This window comes from Scyliorhinus canicula, chromosome 2 (genome assembly GCF_902713615.1).
Source record: "Scyliorhinus canicula chromosome 2, sScyCan1.1, whole genome shotgun sequence".
Classification (NCBI taxonomy): domain Eukaryota; kingdom Metazoa; phylum Chordata; class Chondrichthyes; order Carcharhiniformes; family Scyliorhinidae; genus Scyliorhinus; species Scyliorhinus canicula.
Genome location: NC_052147.1, coordinates 151,925,768 through 151,940,646, shown reverse-complemented (window position 1 = coordinate 151,940,646; position 14,879 = coordinate 151,925,768). Strand labels below are relative to the sequence as shown.

Here is a 14,879-nt window from a genome sequence, read left to right as displayed (position 1 = left end):
ATGAAAGGGTAAATCCTACAAGATTTTTAAAAAGCACTTGGAAATGCCATGCCAGCTTGTTTGTTTAATTTTGAAAAACAACTTCAAGGATTTTGCCTCTCCTATAGTTATGTGCTGAATAAGTGCTATGAAATATCCATTTTAAATGTCAATCTTTGGTAAAAGTGGCTTGCAGTTGTTAGCATTTTAAAAAATTTATAAGGAGGTAATTAAAACAAAAGCAATCTGCGTCTTCAGTCTTGAGAAATACCCCAAGGTGCTTCAGAGAGGCTTAATCTAAAGAGTCAAATGGACGCGAAACAGACAGGGAAGATATTAGGTGGGGCAACCAAAGGTTTGTCTCGGCAGTGGAGTTTGAGGTGGGTCTTTTGAAGGGGAGAGAGCGAGGTAGAGGTAAGGTGCTTCAGCAAGGAATTCCAGCAGTGCATAGTTGCTGAAGGTGGAGCCACCAATAGGAAATTGATGCAGAAGAGGTGCAGTTTGGGGAGGAGGCTTGTGAGGTTGAAGGAAAGATGGGAGACCAGCCAGATTATGTTGGAAAAGTTGAGACTAAAGATAACAAAAGGCTTAAAAAACAATGGCGATAGATACCTATGGTGTAACAAAATCATAATTGTTCATTTATGAATAGGTTTACAATTCAGCGACATACGGCAGAATGAAAATCTCTCTCTCTCTTCCACATGCGTCCTTCTAATTATTTTGACTTATGAGTTTGCAAAAGTGACCACGGATGCTCCCAAAATTTGCATGAAGGCCCACTTACACTGCATATAGTACCGTAGGTCAGTTAAACTTATGGTATCCAAGGTTTTATTAATAGGGGCATTGAGTACGAGTGTAAGGAGGTAATGTTGAACAAGACACTAGTTAGTATTCTTCTATATACTGCATCCAGTTCTGGGTGCCATACTTGAGGAAGGATGCAAAGACATTGGAGAGAGTACAGAGAAGATTCACAAGAATGATTTCAGGGATAAACAACTGTAGCTACGAGGATAGATCGGAGAGGTTGGGTCTGTTTCCCTTGGAGAAAAGACTGAGAGGAGTCTTGTGAGAGGTATTCAAGGTCCTGGACACTAAATGGTGAGAAATTGTTTCCACTCAAGAGAACATCAGGAGCTAGAGGGCACAGATTCAAAATAATGGACAAAAGGAGTAGAAGTGTTTTGAGGGGAAAATCCTTCACCCGGAGGGTGGCTGGAGGCTGGAAAGAACTTCCTGAGAGGGTGCTGGAAGCAAGATCGACCGAGGGGTTTAAAAGGGAATTTGTTTGCTATCTGAAAATAAATAATATGCAACGTTACAGGGATAAGGCAGGGGAGTGGGATTCTGTAGAATGTTTTTTCAAAGAGCCAGTGAAAACTCGATGGGCTGAATGGCCCATTCCTGCACTGTAAGGGTTCTGTGATTTAAACTGTTTTCTCAGTGTCATGTATGGATACAGATAGCAAATTTACAATACCCACTACTTCACTAAGTAACCCTGCCAGTCAAACTTAGGGTAAATGGCCGCGGACTGTTATATTAACAAGAAATGACCATTAAAAACTGGTTGGCTAATATTTGGAATGACAATATCAGTGCAGTGACAGCCAAGCATCATGATTTTCTTTTGCCTGAAGGCCATTTTCTGTTTTTTTTGACGTGTGTTGGAAGAAAGGGTTGGAAACAGTGATAAGAGGTTAAACATGCCTATAAAACTGCATCAACTGCCAATCAGGCATGCAAACTGCCACAAGGAGCTGATTTTAGATTCGTTTGGAGGGAAAAATAGTACGGGGCCATTTTTGACAGGCGAATTTATAAGAGATCGACTGCTACAAAGTGGGAGTCGGGAAAATGACTCATGTCTGCTTTCGATGTCAAGCACATCTTCTCAGACAGCAGGAGACATGATGTCATCCTTTTGAAGACAAACTAAGAGGACTGTGCCAATCTGCAGCTTTGCTACCAGCACTTAAACACTCGGACCTAGATTGAAGAGGGGTGTTTCTACCAAATGCCTTTACTGCATTATTATGTACAGGAGTTTGAAAAACTTTCATAACCATACACAGGAAAGCACGTCTGCGGATGCTACCTTTGGCCTCAATTCATGTCACAAAATAGTGGATTCTGTGAAAAAAATTAAGGGTCCTGGGTACCAGATTAGGTGGAGGTTAAACGTCGACAGCGCTATTCAAAGTTAAACAGGAAACCAGTTCCCAGACAAACATTCCCACCTCAACTGATGCTACCAAAAAAAGGTTAATTGGCCATTCATGTGGAATGCTGCTGAACAGAGTCACAGCCATGTTTGACTATATAACAGTCACTGTGGGATGGGGATAGGAGAGAGAATATGATAGTCCACAACTTGTGCTATTCATGGTCACCAACTCTTTGGCTTGCTTGATTAATAGCTCTATCCCAGTGTTAAATAGCACATAATTATTTGGTCAGTCGGCGGGCTGCCTTGAAGTACATGCTGGCATGGCTGTCCCAATGCTGGTGATTTAAAGCTGAAATATGAATTCAGTTAATACCTGGTTCACATTCATTTCTGTCAGTAATTTGTTGGCAAGATCTTTCTCACTCTTGTCTGCTGCTTTAGAACTTACAAATAGCTGTTAAATGAACACAACACAAGCATAAAAGGCGCGCAACAAATAAGAGTTAATACAATCGGGGCATGGTTATTGAAAGGAAAATTTTGGTTAAGCCAGCTTAAAGCAGTTGCTATTAGTTTACTGAACTAAACTTAGCCAACTCGAATATAGACATTCAGCAATGAAAAAGTCAAACCATTTTATCTATTCCCTTAATTTTTTCTTCCGATCTTGACACTAAAACATGATCCTGTCATTGCTGATTGAAAACAAACTGTGTGACTGGGACTGTAGGCTAAATTCAGAAATTCACATACTACACAGCAGCAACGTTCTTAGGCCAACACCCAGCAATGTGCAATGAGTTACCAAAGGATTACATTGTCTAGTGCAATGTGCCCATTTTGCAGACAATTCAGGCCCGATAGCTACTTCCAGAATATGCCCTAGAAAGACAGCATGCTTTGCCTTCTCTGCCTATTGTGGGTTCTTTCTTTTAAAAAAATTCTTAAATACCAAAGTAACATCAGCTCGTAATGAGGCACCAAGACTCAGCTGACAAAATCTCTAGTAGGAACAACAGAGTATTAGGGGCAAAAGCAAATTACTGCAGATGCTGGAATCTGAAACAAAAACAGAAAATACTGGACAATCTCAGCAGGTCTGACAGCATCTGTGGAGAGAAAAGGGAGCTAACGTTTCAATTCTGGGTGACTCTTTGTCAAAGCAGAGAGAACTGGAAATAGGGTCAGATGTATACTGTTGTGGGAGCGGCGTGGAGCAGTAGGGCTGGATGCAGGGCCAGCACTAGGTAGTGATTGACAAAAGATGTCGTGGACAGAAATATAAAGCGAATGTTAATGGTGGTGATCAAAGGTGATGATAGTGGCAAATTAAGAGAACAGAAAGTGTTAATAGCAGAACAAAGGTAAGCAGTGTGCCAAAGGACAACCTGGGACAGGGAACAGATGGCTCTAGTGCGTTGGGGTGGGGGAGGGTGGATAATGGTGAGGGAAAAAGATTGATGAAAGAAATGAAAATGAATTGATAGAAAAAACATGCGGCGAAGGTGGAGGAGAGAGCTCCTGAAGTTGTTGAACTCAATGTTAAATCCGGAAGGTTGTAAAGTGCTTAATCGGAAGATGAGGTGATGTTCCTCAAGTTTGCGCTGGGCGTCACTGGAACATTGCAGCTGGCCAAGAATGGACATGTGGACAGGAGAGCAGGAGGTGAGTTAAAACGGCAAGCAACAGGAAGTTCTGGGTTCTGCTTGTGGCTGGACCAAAGGTGTTCTGCAAAGCGGTCACCCAGTCTATGTTTAGTCTCTCCAATGTAGAGTAGACCCAATTGGGAGCAGCGAATGCAACAGACCAGATTGAAGGAGGTACACGTGAAGCACCTGGAAAGTGTGTTTAGGCCCTTGGATGGTGAGCAGGGAGAGGTAAAGGGGCAGGTATTACACCTGTGATTGCATGGGAAGTGGAAGAGGGGAGGTGTTGGAGGTGATGGAAGAGTGGACAAGGGTATCCTGGAGGGTACAGTCCCTGCGGGAGTGAGGGGAAGATGTATTGGGGTGTGCAGGATGGTGAAGCACTGGTGACTAAAAACAAGATAATTGAGCAAGAACATCACTCTTAATGGTGTAAAGCACACACACAAAGTAGAAGAGAGCTGGTTGAACAGGCTGCGGACATTCACATTTAGCTCAGTTGGCTGGACAGCTGGTTCGCAATGCAGAATGAGGCCATCAGCATGGGTTCAATTCCCGTACCTGATGAGGTTATTCATGAAGGCCTCGCCTTCTCAACCATGCCCCTCGCCTGAGGTATGGTGATCCTCAGGTTAAATCACCACCAGTCAGCTTTACTTTGTAGAATCCCTACGCAGTGCAGAAGGAGGCTATTTGGCCTATTGAGTTGAAAAATATATATGTAATATATAAGTAATGTATATGTAATAAATGAGGATGAAGAATGGAAGCCTGTATAAGATATTAAAGGTCACCAGTGATCAAAAATTAGCATTCCAACTTCACCCAACGGGAAAAGGGGAAGAAGTTATATATAGCTCACTGACGGGTGGTAGCATGTGGGTGAAAAGCAACAACCTCCCACACAGGTCTTGGCTGGGAAGGTAGGTAAACAGAGAAGTTTTACCGCAGGAAATTGAGAGGAGAGAAAACGGAACAGATGATGCAGTCGGACTGGTTTTTCAAATGAAGAGTTAATTAACAGAGTTCGGGAACAGGTCATTCCCTCCAGCGAACTGTATGTAACATTAAGGGCTGGTGTGGTACGTAAAAGAAGAGGCTCGGGAAGCCAGAAAAATAGGAAAAATAGTTATGTCACTGTTTCTTAAAGGACCATTTTGCCAGGGTACTTTGGACTGATATAACTGCTCAGTCTTGCTAAAGAACATGGTTGTAATCATATACTGGAGAAGTACAAAGAGGCAGTCTTTCCCCTTTGATATCATTTTCTAGTTTGCCATTGGTTCATTTGCGTTGGTGCGCCCCAAGGTGTGACTCTCCAACTTATTTGATTGGCCAGAATAACACTAATGGTCCATACAACCTAGAGTTACAAAGCAAGGCACTTTTCAGTAACTCTTCCAAGGTCCGAAGTGTCAAAACTTACAAAACTGCACTAACAAGATTGTGTGATTGAATCAAAATGCTCACCTAGAACGTTGATTGGTTAGCATGAACCAGAAAAACAGGTATAATTCAACTACCGTGAGAGAGGACATTAGCCCAATTACCAGAGTGACTTGGCCTTGAACACTTCATGCATTAAAGTTGCTCGTTAGCTACTGTGACATTACTTTGAAATGCACTCCACTGCACATCAGCTTCTGTTTATACCACCACATGTGGGAGATTACAACAGCAGCCCCTCTGCTCTTACCTCCCACAGTCCAAAAATGCACAGGTTAGGTCAGGGGTGGGCAAACTATGGCCCGCGGGCCGCATGCGGCCCGCCAAAGGTCTTTATGCGGCCCACCAAGTCATTTTTAAAAAAAAAAACAAAAATTTAATTTTTATTTTTAAAAAAAAAAATTTTTTTTAAGGTTAATTGGGGGGGCTGTTGGGTTACTTACTGGTATAGGGTGGATACGTTGACTTGAGTAGGGTGATCATTGCTCGGCACAACATCGAGGGCCGAAGGGCCTGTTCTGTGCTGTACTGTTCTATGTTCTATGTTCTATATGAGGCGCCCAGAATCATAACCGGGTGAAGTAATTATTTTACTTAATGTACTATGCGGCCCTTTAAAATTGTGAATTTCTGAATGTGGCCCTTGCACGGAAAAGTTTGCCCACCCCTGGGTTAGGTGGATTGGCCATGCTAAATTGCCTCTTAGTGTCCAAAGATTAGGTGGGGTTATGGGGTTGCAGGGGAGTGGTCCTACGTAGGATGCTCTTTCAGAGGGTTGGTACAGACCCGATGGGTCAAATGGCCTCTCTCTGCACTATAGGGTTTCGAGGATTCTACACGGGAGTTACAGCAACTGGGCAGCTTATCACCCATGCCTACTTCCAAGATTGCATGGCAATCCATCATAACACAGGTCTGAAGCTGCAGCCCTGTAAAATAATTCAAGTCCAAATGATGGTAAACAGAAATACACAACATCTTATGTCTGTAGTTCTTTCACATTGCTAAGGAACCACAAAATCTTGTGCCCTAAGTGAGATTCTTCACTTTTGATATCATAGCCACAATAATCGCAAGCTTTAGAAACTGGCGGCACGGTGGTGCAGTGTTTAGCACTGTTGCTTCACAACACCAGGGTCCCAGGATCAATTCCTGGCTTGGGTGACTGTCCGTGCGGAGTCTGCACGTTCTCCCTGTGTCTGCGTAGGTTTCCTCCGGGTGCTCCGGTTTCCTCCCACAAGTCCCAAAAGACATGCTGTTAGGTAATTTGGACATTCTGAATTCTACCTCAGTGTACTCAAACAGGCGCCGAAATGTGGCAACTCGGGGCTTTTCACAGTAACTTCATTGCAGTGTTAATGTAAGCCTACTAGTGGCAATAAAGATTTTTTAAAATATATTTATTTTTAAAGTTGCACTTGCATAAGATTATATGTTAAAAAGACTAGGATTCCATGCCTCAATGTTAATGAAGCTTTCCTTGCAGGTTAATATTTGTTTTGCGCTTGTGTGCACAAAGTCATTTTTTGAAATCCAACACATATAATCTTTTGGTTAGGTCATGGTTTGTAATTCCGCATATTGTTTCTTTGCTATACTGTCCCAGAAGAGCACGTTACTGTTATTTCTCCACATGACATCTGTTGGTTATATCAAGTGAGAAAACAGTAAACATCACTTCCCTCCCAGGACTAAACTATCACTCCTCCTGTTTCAGTCTTCTAGAAAGGAAGGGGGCAAACAGAACAGAGAAGGATAAAGAGACAAATAGTAGGGGCAGGAAAAGAGAGACCAGGATAGAGGGGATGGAGAAGAATAACAGAGATGAAGTGAAGCAAAGGAAAGGGACAAACTGAGAGAGAGAGACAGAGAGAAAGAGAAAGAGAGAAAAATAGAGAGAGAAAGAGAGAGGAAGTGAGAGAGAGAGAGGAAGTGAGAGAGAGTGAGAGAGAGAGAGAGGAGGGAAGACTGGGGGGAAAGAAAGAGAAGTTCAGGAGGAAAGTGCTGTTCAACTTTACTTATTTACATGCTGGGATCATCAAATAAAGAGAAAAAATTGTCTCCTGTCAAAGTGTCATAATGCTCCATTGGAACTTTTCATGGTGGAATACAGACTGCAACATCACTGTAATTTTAAAACATTAATTTACAATTTCATAAATAAGCCACAAGGTAAAAAGCTTTGTTAAAACTCTTGCACCCACAGCACTGATATGGATAGGGCATTGTATTCATACACAATATGTATAATATGTTTGGGGCAGCACGGTAGCGTAGTGCTTAGCACAGTTGCTTCACAGCGCCAGGGTCCCAGGTTTGATTCCCGGCTTGGGCCACTGTCTGTACTGAGTCTGCACATTCTTCCCGTGTGTCCGTGAGATTCCTCCGGGTGCTCCGGTTTCCTCCCACAGTCCAAAGATGTGCAGGTTAGGTGGATTGGCCATACTAAATTGCCCTTAGGTTAGGTAGGGTTACTGGTTTACGGAGATAGGGTGGAGATGTGGGTTTAAGTGGAATGCTCTTTCCAAGAACCGGTACAGACTCGATGGGTCTTCTTCTGCACTGTTAATTCTCCTTCTGCACTGTTAATTCTATGAAATAACGAAGCAGTACCTACAGCATAAAATATACATCCTTGATGTACGGTGCTGACTCTTCATTATTCTTAAAACACTTGTACAATGCGCTATGGCAGCTGTGTAAAAGTGCGTTGGTTTATTTTAAACAGCACATAAAGCATGCTGTTTCTAGAAGGGCTAGAATCCAAGATGGTCAATCTATTTGACCGTCATTCTTACTGATGCTCTCTGTGATATGGAGTGGGGGCTTTATCACATTGAAGTGTAGCCCTCTGATCACAGGTGTGTCAATGCACCACGACAAACAACAGGGAATACTAGCCTTGTACTACAATTTCCAACTGATCATTTGAAAGCTGCAGATCCCCATCCCAAGATCTAAAGAGGCTGCTGTAAAGGAGCTATTTTACAATTCAAAGCATAGCAGGAAGAAGTTTTCAAATACTGAATGACAGCCCCATCGGCATGTAACCTTTGCTGAAATTATTTTCTCCAAAATAGCCTCCTGCACAACACCGGCAGAATCAGCCTGTTCGGTATACATCAACTCTCCAGTTGTTAAAACTGCACTTGCAATTTAATTCTATGGCACTCAAAAAATGTACGTTCAAAAGACAAGCCTGTTCAACAGAGTCTACCTGTGGTGCTTGCACAACCAATCAACTGAGCAGACTGAAAAGCAGACTGACCAGCGTCAAGGTGTGTCACTAGTTCACTTCCAGGCTTTAAAAATGATTGTTTTATTTTCATCAAGCCATACAGGGGCTCAGTCTCTGAAAAGAGCTGACTGTCAGGGGGAGGGGCGGGGGAGGAAGAAAAACAAAGAAGGACACACACAGGGAAAGAAGCAGAGAGGGAAGGAGAGAGAATGGATCCCAAGGGAATCACAGAACGAAACATGGGGAAAACATGTTGTCCCATTGGCAACAACTAAAATCTGCAACAGAAAGAAGCGGAATGCAGTATGTGACGCCCAGGGCAAAAGTTAGCACTAAGAGCGAAACTAAACTACCAATGGGGGGTGGGGGGGGCTATATGCAAATTCTTGGGAAAAGTACACACTGACTATTACACCGACACAAATTCAGAAAGGTGTAAAAGAGGTTTAAGGTACGCCCCAATGCATTTCTGCAAAGCAGGAGTACCCTGCACTTTCATAACCTCGTGTCAGGAATAGTAGAGAACAGAAACCAAGCACCCCTCCACAGTATAACCCAGGCAGTTGATTTTTAAAATTCTGTTCTTGGTCTGTGGTCGTTGCTGGCTGGGCCAGCATTTATTGCCCATCCCTACTTCCTCTTGAGAATGTGGTGGTTAGCCATCTTCATGAACTGTTGCAGTCCATGTGGTGCAAGTACACCCACAGTGCTGTTTGGGAGGGAATTCCAGGATTTTGATCCAGCGACAGTAAAGGAACAGCAATATATTTCCAAGTCAGCGTGGTGCACAGCTTGGAGGGGAAGCTGCTGATTTGGAAGGTGCTGTTGATGGAACCTTGGTGTACTGCTGCCGTGCATCACAACGCATGGTGGTACACACTGCTGCCATTGTGTGTCAGTGGTGGAGGGAGGGACTGTTTGTGGACGGGGTGCCAATCAAGCAGGGCTGCTTTGTCCTGGATGGTGTTGAGCTTCTTGACTGTTGTTGGAGCTGCACTCATCCAGGCAAGTGGAGAGCATTCCATTACACTCCCGACTTGTGCCTTGTAGATGGTGGGAGGCCTTTGGGAGTCAGGAGGTGAGTTATTCGCTGCAGAGTTTCCAGCCACTGACCTGCTTGTTGCGTAAATGTTAGTGAGTTTGTTTTGGGGCAGCATTAGCAGAGGCCTCTGTGTGCCCTTACTCACAGCTTTGCATGGTGTGTGCCGCAAGAAAACCAAGGAGAGGGAGAGAGTAGAACATGATGTAGCATTAAATAGGATGGGATGTAGGTAAGCTAGCATCTAATCAGTAATTTGTTTACATGCATCAGAAGAAAATGGTTCAGTAGAGTAGGGAAGTCCCATGTTGATTTTCAGTTGATTTGAAAGTCTACCCCATTTAATGTCCACCATAATATTGCACTATCTTTATCCTAAAGTTGGTGGATTCAAACTGGATCTCAATGTTCAGGGGTTGCAATCAGATCATTTCAGTGGTTTTGCGACAGAAATAATTTCAAGCAGAGGGCTAGTTCTCTTTTTCCTTTTCTATCCAATTGCAGCATTAGCCTATAAAGAGATCAGGGAAAAGGGTAACTGCAGCATTAGTTGAATCAAGGCAAATAATCACTCTGGTCCAGTTGGAAGTCTACCTTGCTGTTCTGTACGAGACGAGTGAGATGTTCAAAGCAGTTGCTATTCAGGAAGATTGCCTGAAGGACAGGTCTGTCAGGGCAGTTTAACATTTCTGGAATAGTGTCTGTGGGAGAAAATATACAAATTTGTAGTTTTCTACAAAGAGATCATAAAGAAAAGGTATCTCTAAATACCTTCCTATTCCCCTTAACAATACTGGCACGAGGCAAATTTACCCAGACAACATTTCTTTTTAAAAAAAATATTTTTATTCTCCTCCTTTTTCACAATTTTTCTCCCAAATTTACACCCACCAACAGCAAACAATATTCAACAACAAATATATCAAACCCCATAACGATAACAATGAACCCGTCCTCCCCAACCCCCAAACATCAGCCCGCATGTTTACATAAACAAATGACAAAAAAGGAATCAGGGATTACCCATAGCCACCTTTAACATACATAGCCCCCCTCCCCCCAACCCACCCACCCATCGCCCCCCAACTAATGTTCGATGTTATCCAATTCTTGAAAGTGCGTAATAAATAGTGCCCATGACTTGTAGAACACCTCCGAGCTTCCCCTCAGTTCGAACTTAACCTTCTCAAGGGTCAATTATTCCAACAGGTCCCCTTGCCACACTAGGGCACAGGGTGGAGATGCTGCTCTCCATCCCAGCAGGATCCGCCTTCGGGCGATCAACGAGGCGAAGGCTACGATATCTGCCTCTGCACCCGTCTCGAACCCTGGCTGGTCCGACACCCCGAATATGGCCTCCCGGGGACCCAGGTCTAGTTTCACGCACACCACTTTGGATATTACCCTAAACACCTCCTTCCAGTACTCCCAGACAACATTTCTTAATTATAACCATCATTGGTAAGGTGCTTTGAGATGATCAGTAGTTATGTTGGGAACTATACAAGTCTTTCTTTTGAGAAAATAATCCCAAATTATTCCAATGTTCTCCTGGTAGGTCTTCACTCTCTGTGACCTTAGTTTATCTATCCATATCCCAGCTTCACTGAGTCCCATTCAACCATCAGCCGTGTCTTCACTGACCCACATTGACTCCCGTGATACCCAACCTGCCAAAGCATCAATTTTCAAATTCTCTACCTTGTTTTCAAATCCTTCCATAACCTCGCACCCATCTCTATAACCTCCTTCAGCACCAGGATCTCTGCGCTCCCCCAATTCTAGCCTCCTCTGCATCCCCTATTTTGACTGATATATCATTGGCAACTTTGTCTTCAGCTTCCCACGCCTTAAGCTCTGGAATTCCCTCCCTAAACCCCTCCCTATCTCTCCCTCTCTACTCTTGTCCTTCAAGGCATACCTCAAAACCTACCTCCTTGATTATCTTTCATGTTAAAGGTACTTTATAAATGAAGTTAATCTAATATGTCATACAAAAGATATGTTTCCATGCACTAACAGCTCTCCCATTTGAAACAGACCATGTATTATGCATACTCACTCAGCATTTTTATTTGTAGTGCAACAAAACTACTCTCCCAATTCCGAGATCTGCGGTTGACCAGCAACGCGGTGTGATCAGAGTTGAGCAGCTTGAAGTAATTCTCCAGGATTGTGCTGATCTCTACCTGCCGCTGATCAGAGCTGCTGGTCAGCAGCACATGAACCACCTCTGTCAGGCACTTCAGGGTCAGTTCCAATTTATGGCTTACGTCCTCTGGGTCCTTGTCATCCAACAGCTCACAGTCGGCCAACACTCGCATCAAGACTTCCATTGTGGCCGGGGAGATTGCCTGCAGGGCATTCCGCTGAAATTACAAAGCATGTTCACTGTCTATAAATAAATCAATGAACTATACATCCGATGGTCCAACTTCATAAATTCTAACAAGAATGGTTTTCCATTCACAAAGGTGACTATCTATTTTTGAAGCTGGCCATTCCATCTATACAAATGGTCAGTCAACATGGTAGCTGCAACTGGCCTGACCTTCTGAGCTTGAAATTATATTCAGGCTTCATGTTAAAATGGCTTCAAAAGTTTTGAACTATATCAGCTACCATACCAGCACACATTTTAATTTCTAAATCTTACAACAACATCGGAGTCCTGTAAAAAAACAGGACTGGAGTTGTACTTTCAAAATTGCAGTATCAACAAAGGTTTCAAAGTAATGATTTTACTAACAGATTACAAGGCACTATTGCATCAGATTAAATGGATTTCTCATGGCACTCAGTGCTAAACTTCTTAGAACCAGTTGGTGAAGAAGACGCTCAGAAGTTAATCATTACTTAGTTTTGGATTTATTCACAGTAAAACATTACAAATGTATAGCTCCTAACTCTACAACCCACCACCAGTGTCAATAAGTCTCTCTTGATATATACACAGGTCAGGCACTAAAACGTAATTTATGCTATTAACACTCAAGAAGGAAAGCATTTTTCAATGCTACTTCTGTTGTTTTATTCGCTGCCCTACGAGGTGGTCATTGCAGCACAGAAGTAGATCATTCCGCCCATCGAGTCAATGCCATCTCTCTGTAGAGCAATCCAATCAGTCCCATTCCCTCATTAGTTTTGTTTAATCTGGTGACTCAGGCTTTCTCCATATTCTTTAATGTCTCCCATGTTTCTTTTATTCCTTCACAGTTGTCCTTCACGGTAGCATGGTGGTTAGCATCAATGCTTCACAGCTCCAGGGTCCCAGGTTCGATTCCCGGCTGGGTCACTGTCTGTGTGGAGTCTGCACGTCCTCCCCGTGTGCGCGTGGGTTTCCTCCGGGTGCTCGGGTTTCCTCCCACAGTCCAAAGATGTGCGGGTTAGGTGGATTAGCCATACTAAATTGCCCGTAGTGTAAGGTTAATGGGGGATTGTTGGGTTACGGGTATACGGGTTACGTGGGTTTAAGTGGGGTGATCATTGTTCGGCACAACATCGAGGGCCGAAGGGCCTGTTCTGTGCTGTACTGTTCTATGTTCTATGTTCTATCACCAATTGGAAGAGAAAAATGAATTGCATTGATGTAGAGCCTTTCACCACCTCAGGACATCCAAAATTATTTTACAACGGAACTTCACAGCAAGTTATCACAACAGCAGCCATGTGATAATGACCAGATAATCTGTGTTTTGTGTCATGAGAATGTCACTTTAAGAAATGGCAGTCTGCAAAATATACTGCAGTGATCTCAGAGTGTGGGTGGAGCTGAGCTCTGGCTCTGCTTTTTAGTTTCACTTTGGGTGTGTCTTGTGGTTTTTTGGTTTTGTTTCAGTGTTGGAGTTGCAGTCAGCCAGAGAAGGTGTAATGTTGTTCTCTCTGCCATGTAAAGACCATCTCTTGATCATTTGGTGAATTCAGAGTGATAATTGTTCTCAGTAGTGAATTTAAATCTGATGTGCTTCTGTTAAAAGGTTTTTTTTTTTAAAAGTCTTATAGGATGTTAAAAAGAAAATAAGGATTACTTAATGTTGTATTCTTTGGGGGTTGTATGTGAATTGATGGTTGCTAAGATGTTCACTAAGTTTTAAAAAGGGTTAACTTGAGTTCATAGAATAAACATTGTTTTGCTTTAAAAAATACTTTTTGATTTCTGCGGTACCACACCTGTAGAGTGGGCTGTATGCTCCCCATAGCCCAATCTAGTAAAAGTTGTGGGTCAGGTGAACTCCATGCTATACTTTGAGGTTCTCGAAACCCTGGCCCATAACATTTGTGATGTCAATTGAGGGGTAAATACTGGCCAGGACAGCGAGGATAAAGTCCCTGTTCATTTTTGAAATATTGCCATGGAATCTTTTGCCTCCAACTGAGAGGACAGATAGGACCTTGGTTTAACATATCGGAAAAATGGCATCGTCGACAGTGCAGAACTCCCTCAACACTACACTGGAGCCCCAAGCTTAATTTTATGCTCATGTCCTGGAGTGGGATTTAAACCCACAACATTTTCACTCAAAGACAGCAATGATACCAGCAACTGACACAATTGTTCTAAAGTGATAGCGAGCTGCCTTCTTGAACCATTGCAGTTCATATAATGAAGGTAATCCCACAGTGCTGTTCGGTAGGGATGATGTGGCGATGCCAGCGTTGGTCTGGGGTGAGCACAGTAAGAAGTCTTACAACACCAGGTTAAAGTCCAACAGGTTTGTTTCAAATCACTAGCTTTCGGAGCACTGCTCCTTCCTCAGGTGAATGAAGAGGTATGTTCCAGAAACATATATATATATATATTGACAAAGTCAAAGATGCAAGACAATGCCTTGAATGCGAGTGTTTGCAGGTAATCAAATCTTTACAGATTCAGAGATAGGGGTAACCCCAGGTTAAAGAAGTGTGAATTGTCTCAAGCCAGGACAGTTGGTAGGATTTCGCAAGCCCAGGCCAGATGGTGGGGAATGAATGTAATGCAACATCCCGGTTGAGGCTGTACTCATGTGTGCGGAACTTAGCTGTAAGTTTCTGCTCAGCGATTTTGTGTTGTCGCGCATCCTGAAGGCCGCCTTGGAGAACACCTAACCGGAGATCAGAGGCTGAATGCCCTTGACTGCTGAAGTGTTCCCCGACTGGAAGGGAACATTCCTGCCTGGCGATTGTCGCGCGATATCCGTTCATCCGTTGTCGCAGCGCCTGCATGGTCTCGCCAATGTACCACGTTTCGGGACATCCTTTCCTGCAGCGTATGAGGGAGACAATGTTGGCCGAGTCGCATGAGTATGTATCGCGTACCTGGTGGGTGGTGTTCTCACGTATAATGGTGGTACCCATGTCGATGATCTGGCACATCTT

General features: G+C 43.3%; 1 protein-coding gene across 5 annotated transcripts in view; it reads right to left on the bottom strand.

Moving 5' to 3' along the window:
- nbeal1 (neurobeachin-like 1) overlaps nt 1–14,879 on the bottom strand; it is a 355,441-nt gene that overhangs the window by 163,942 nt on the left and 176,620 nt on the right. For 3 of the 5 annotated variants that reach the window (XM_038787846.1, XM_038787847.1, XM_038787849.1), the window contains exons 8-10: nt 11,587–11,893; nt 10,119–10,225; nt 2,529–2,609 (exon numbers count right to left, since the gene is read on the bottom strand). In XM_038787846.1, coding sequence (XP_038643774.1) covers nt 2,529–2,609; nt 10,119–10,225; nt 11,587–11,893 — 495 coding nt within the window. The remainder of the gene's footprint in view (nt 1–2,528; nt 2,610–10,118; nt 10,226–11,586; nt 11,894–14,879) is intronic. The other 2 variants (XM_038787851.1, XM_038787850.1) reach the window with 1 other exon arrangement.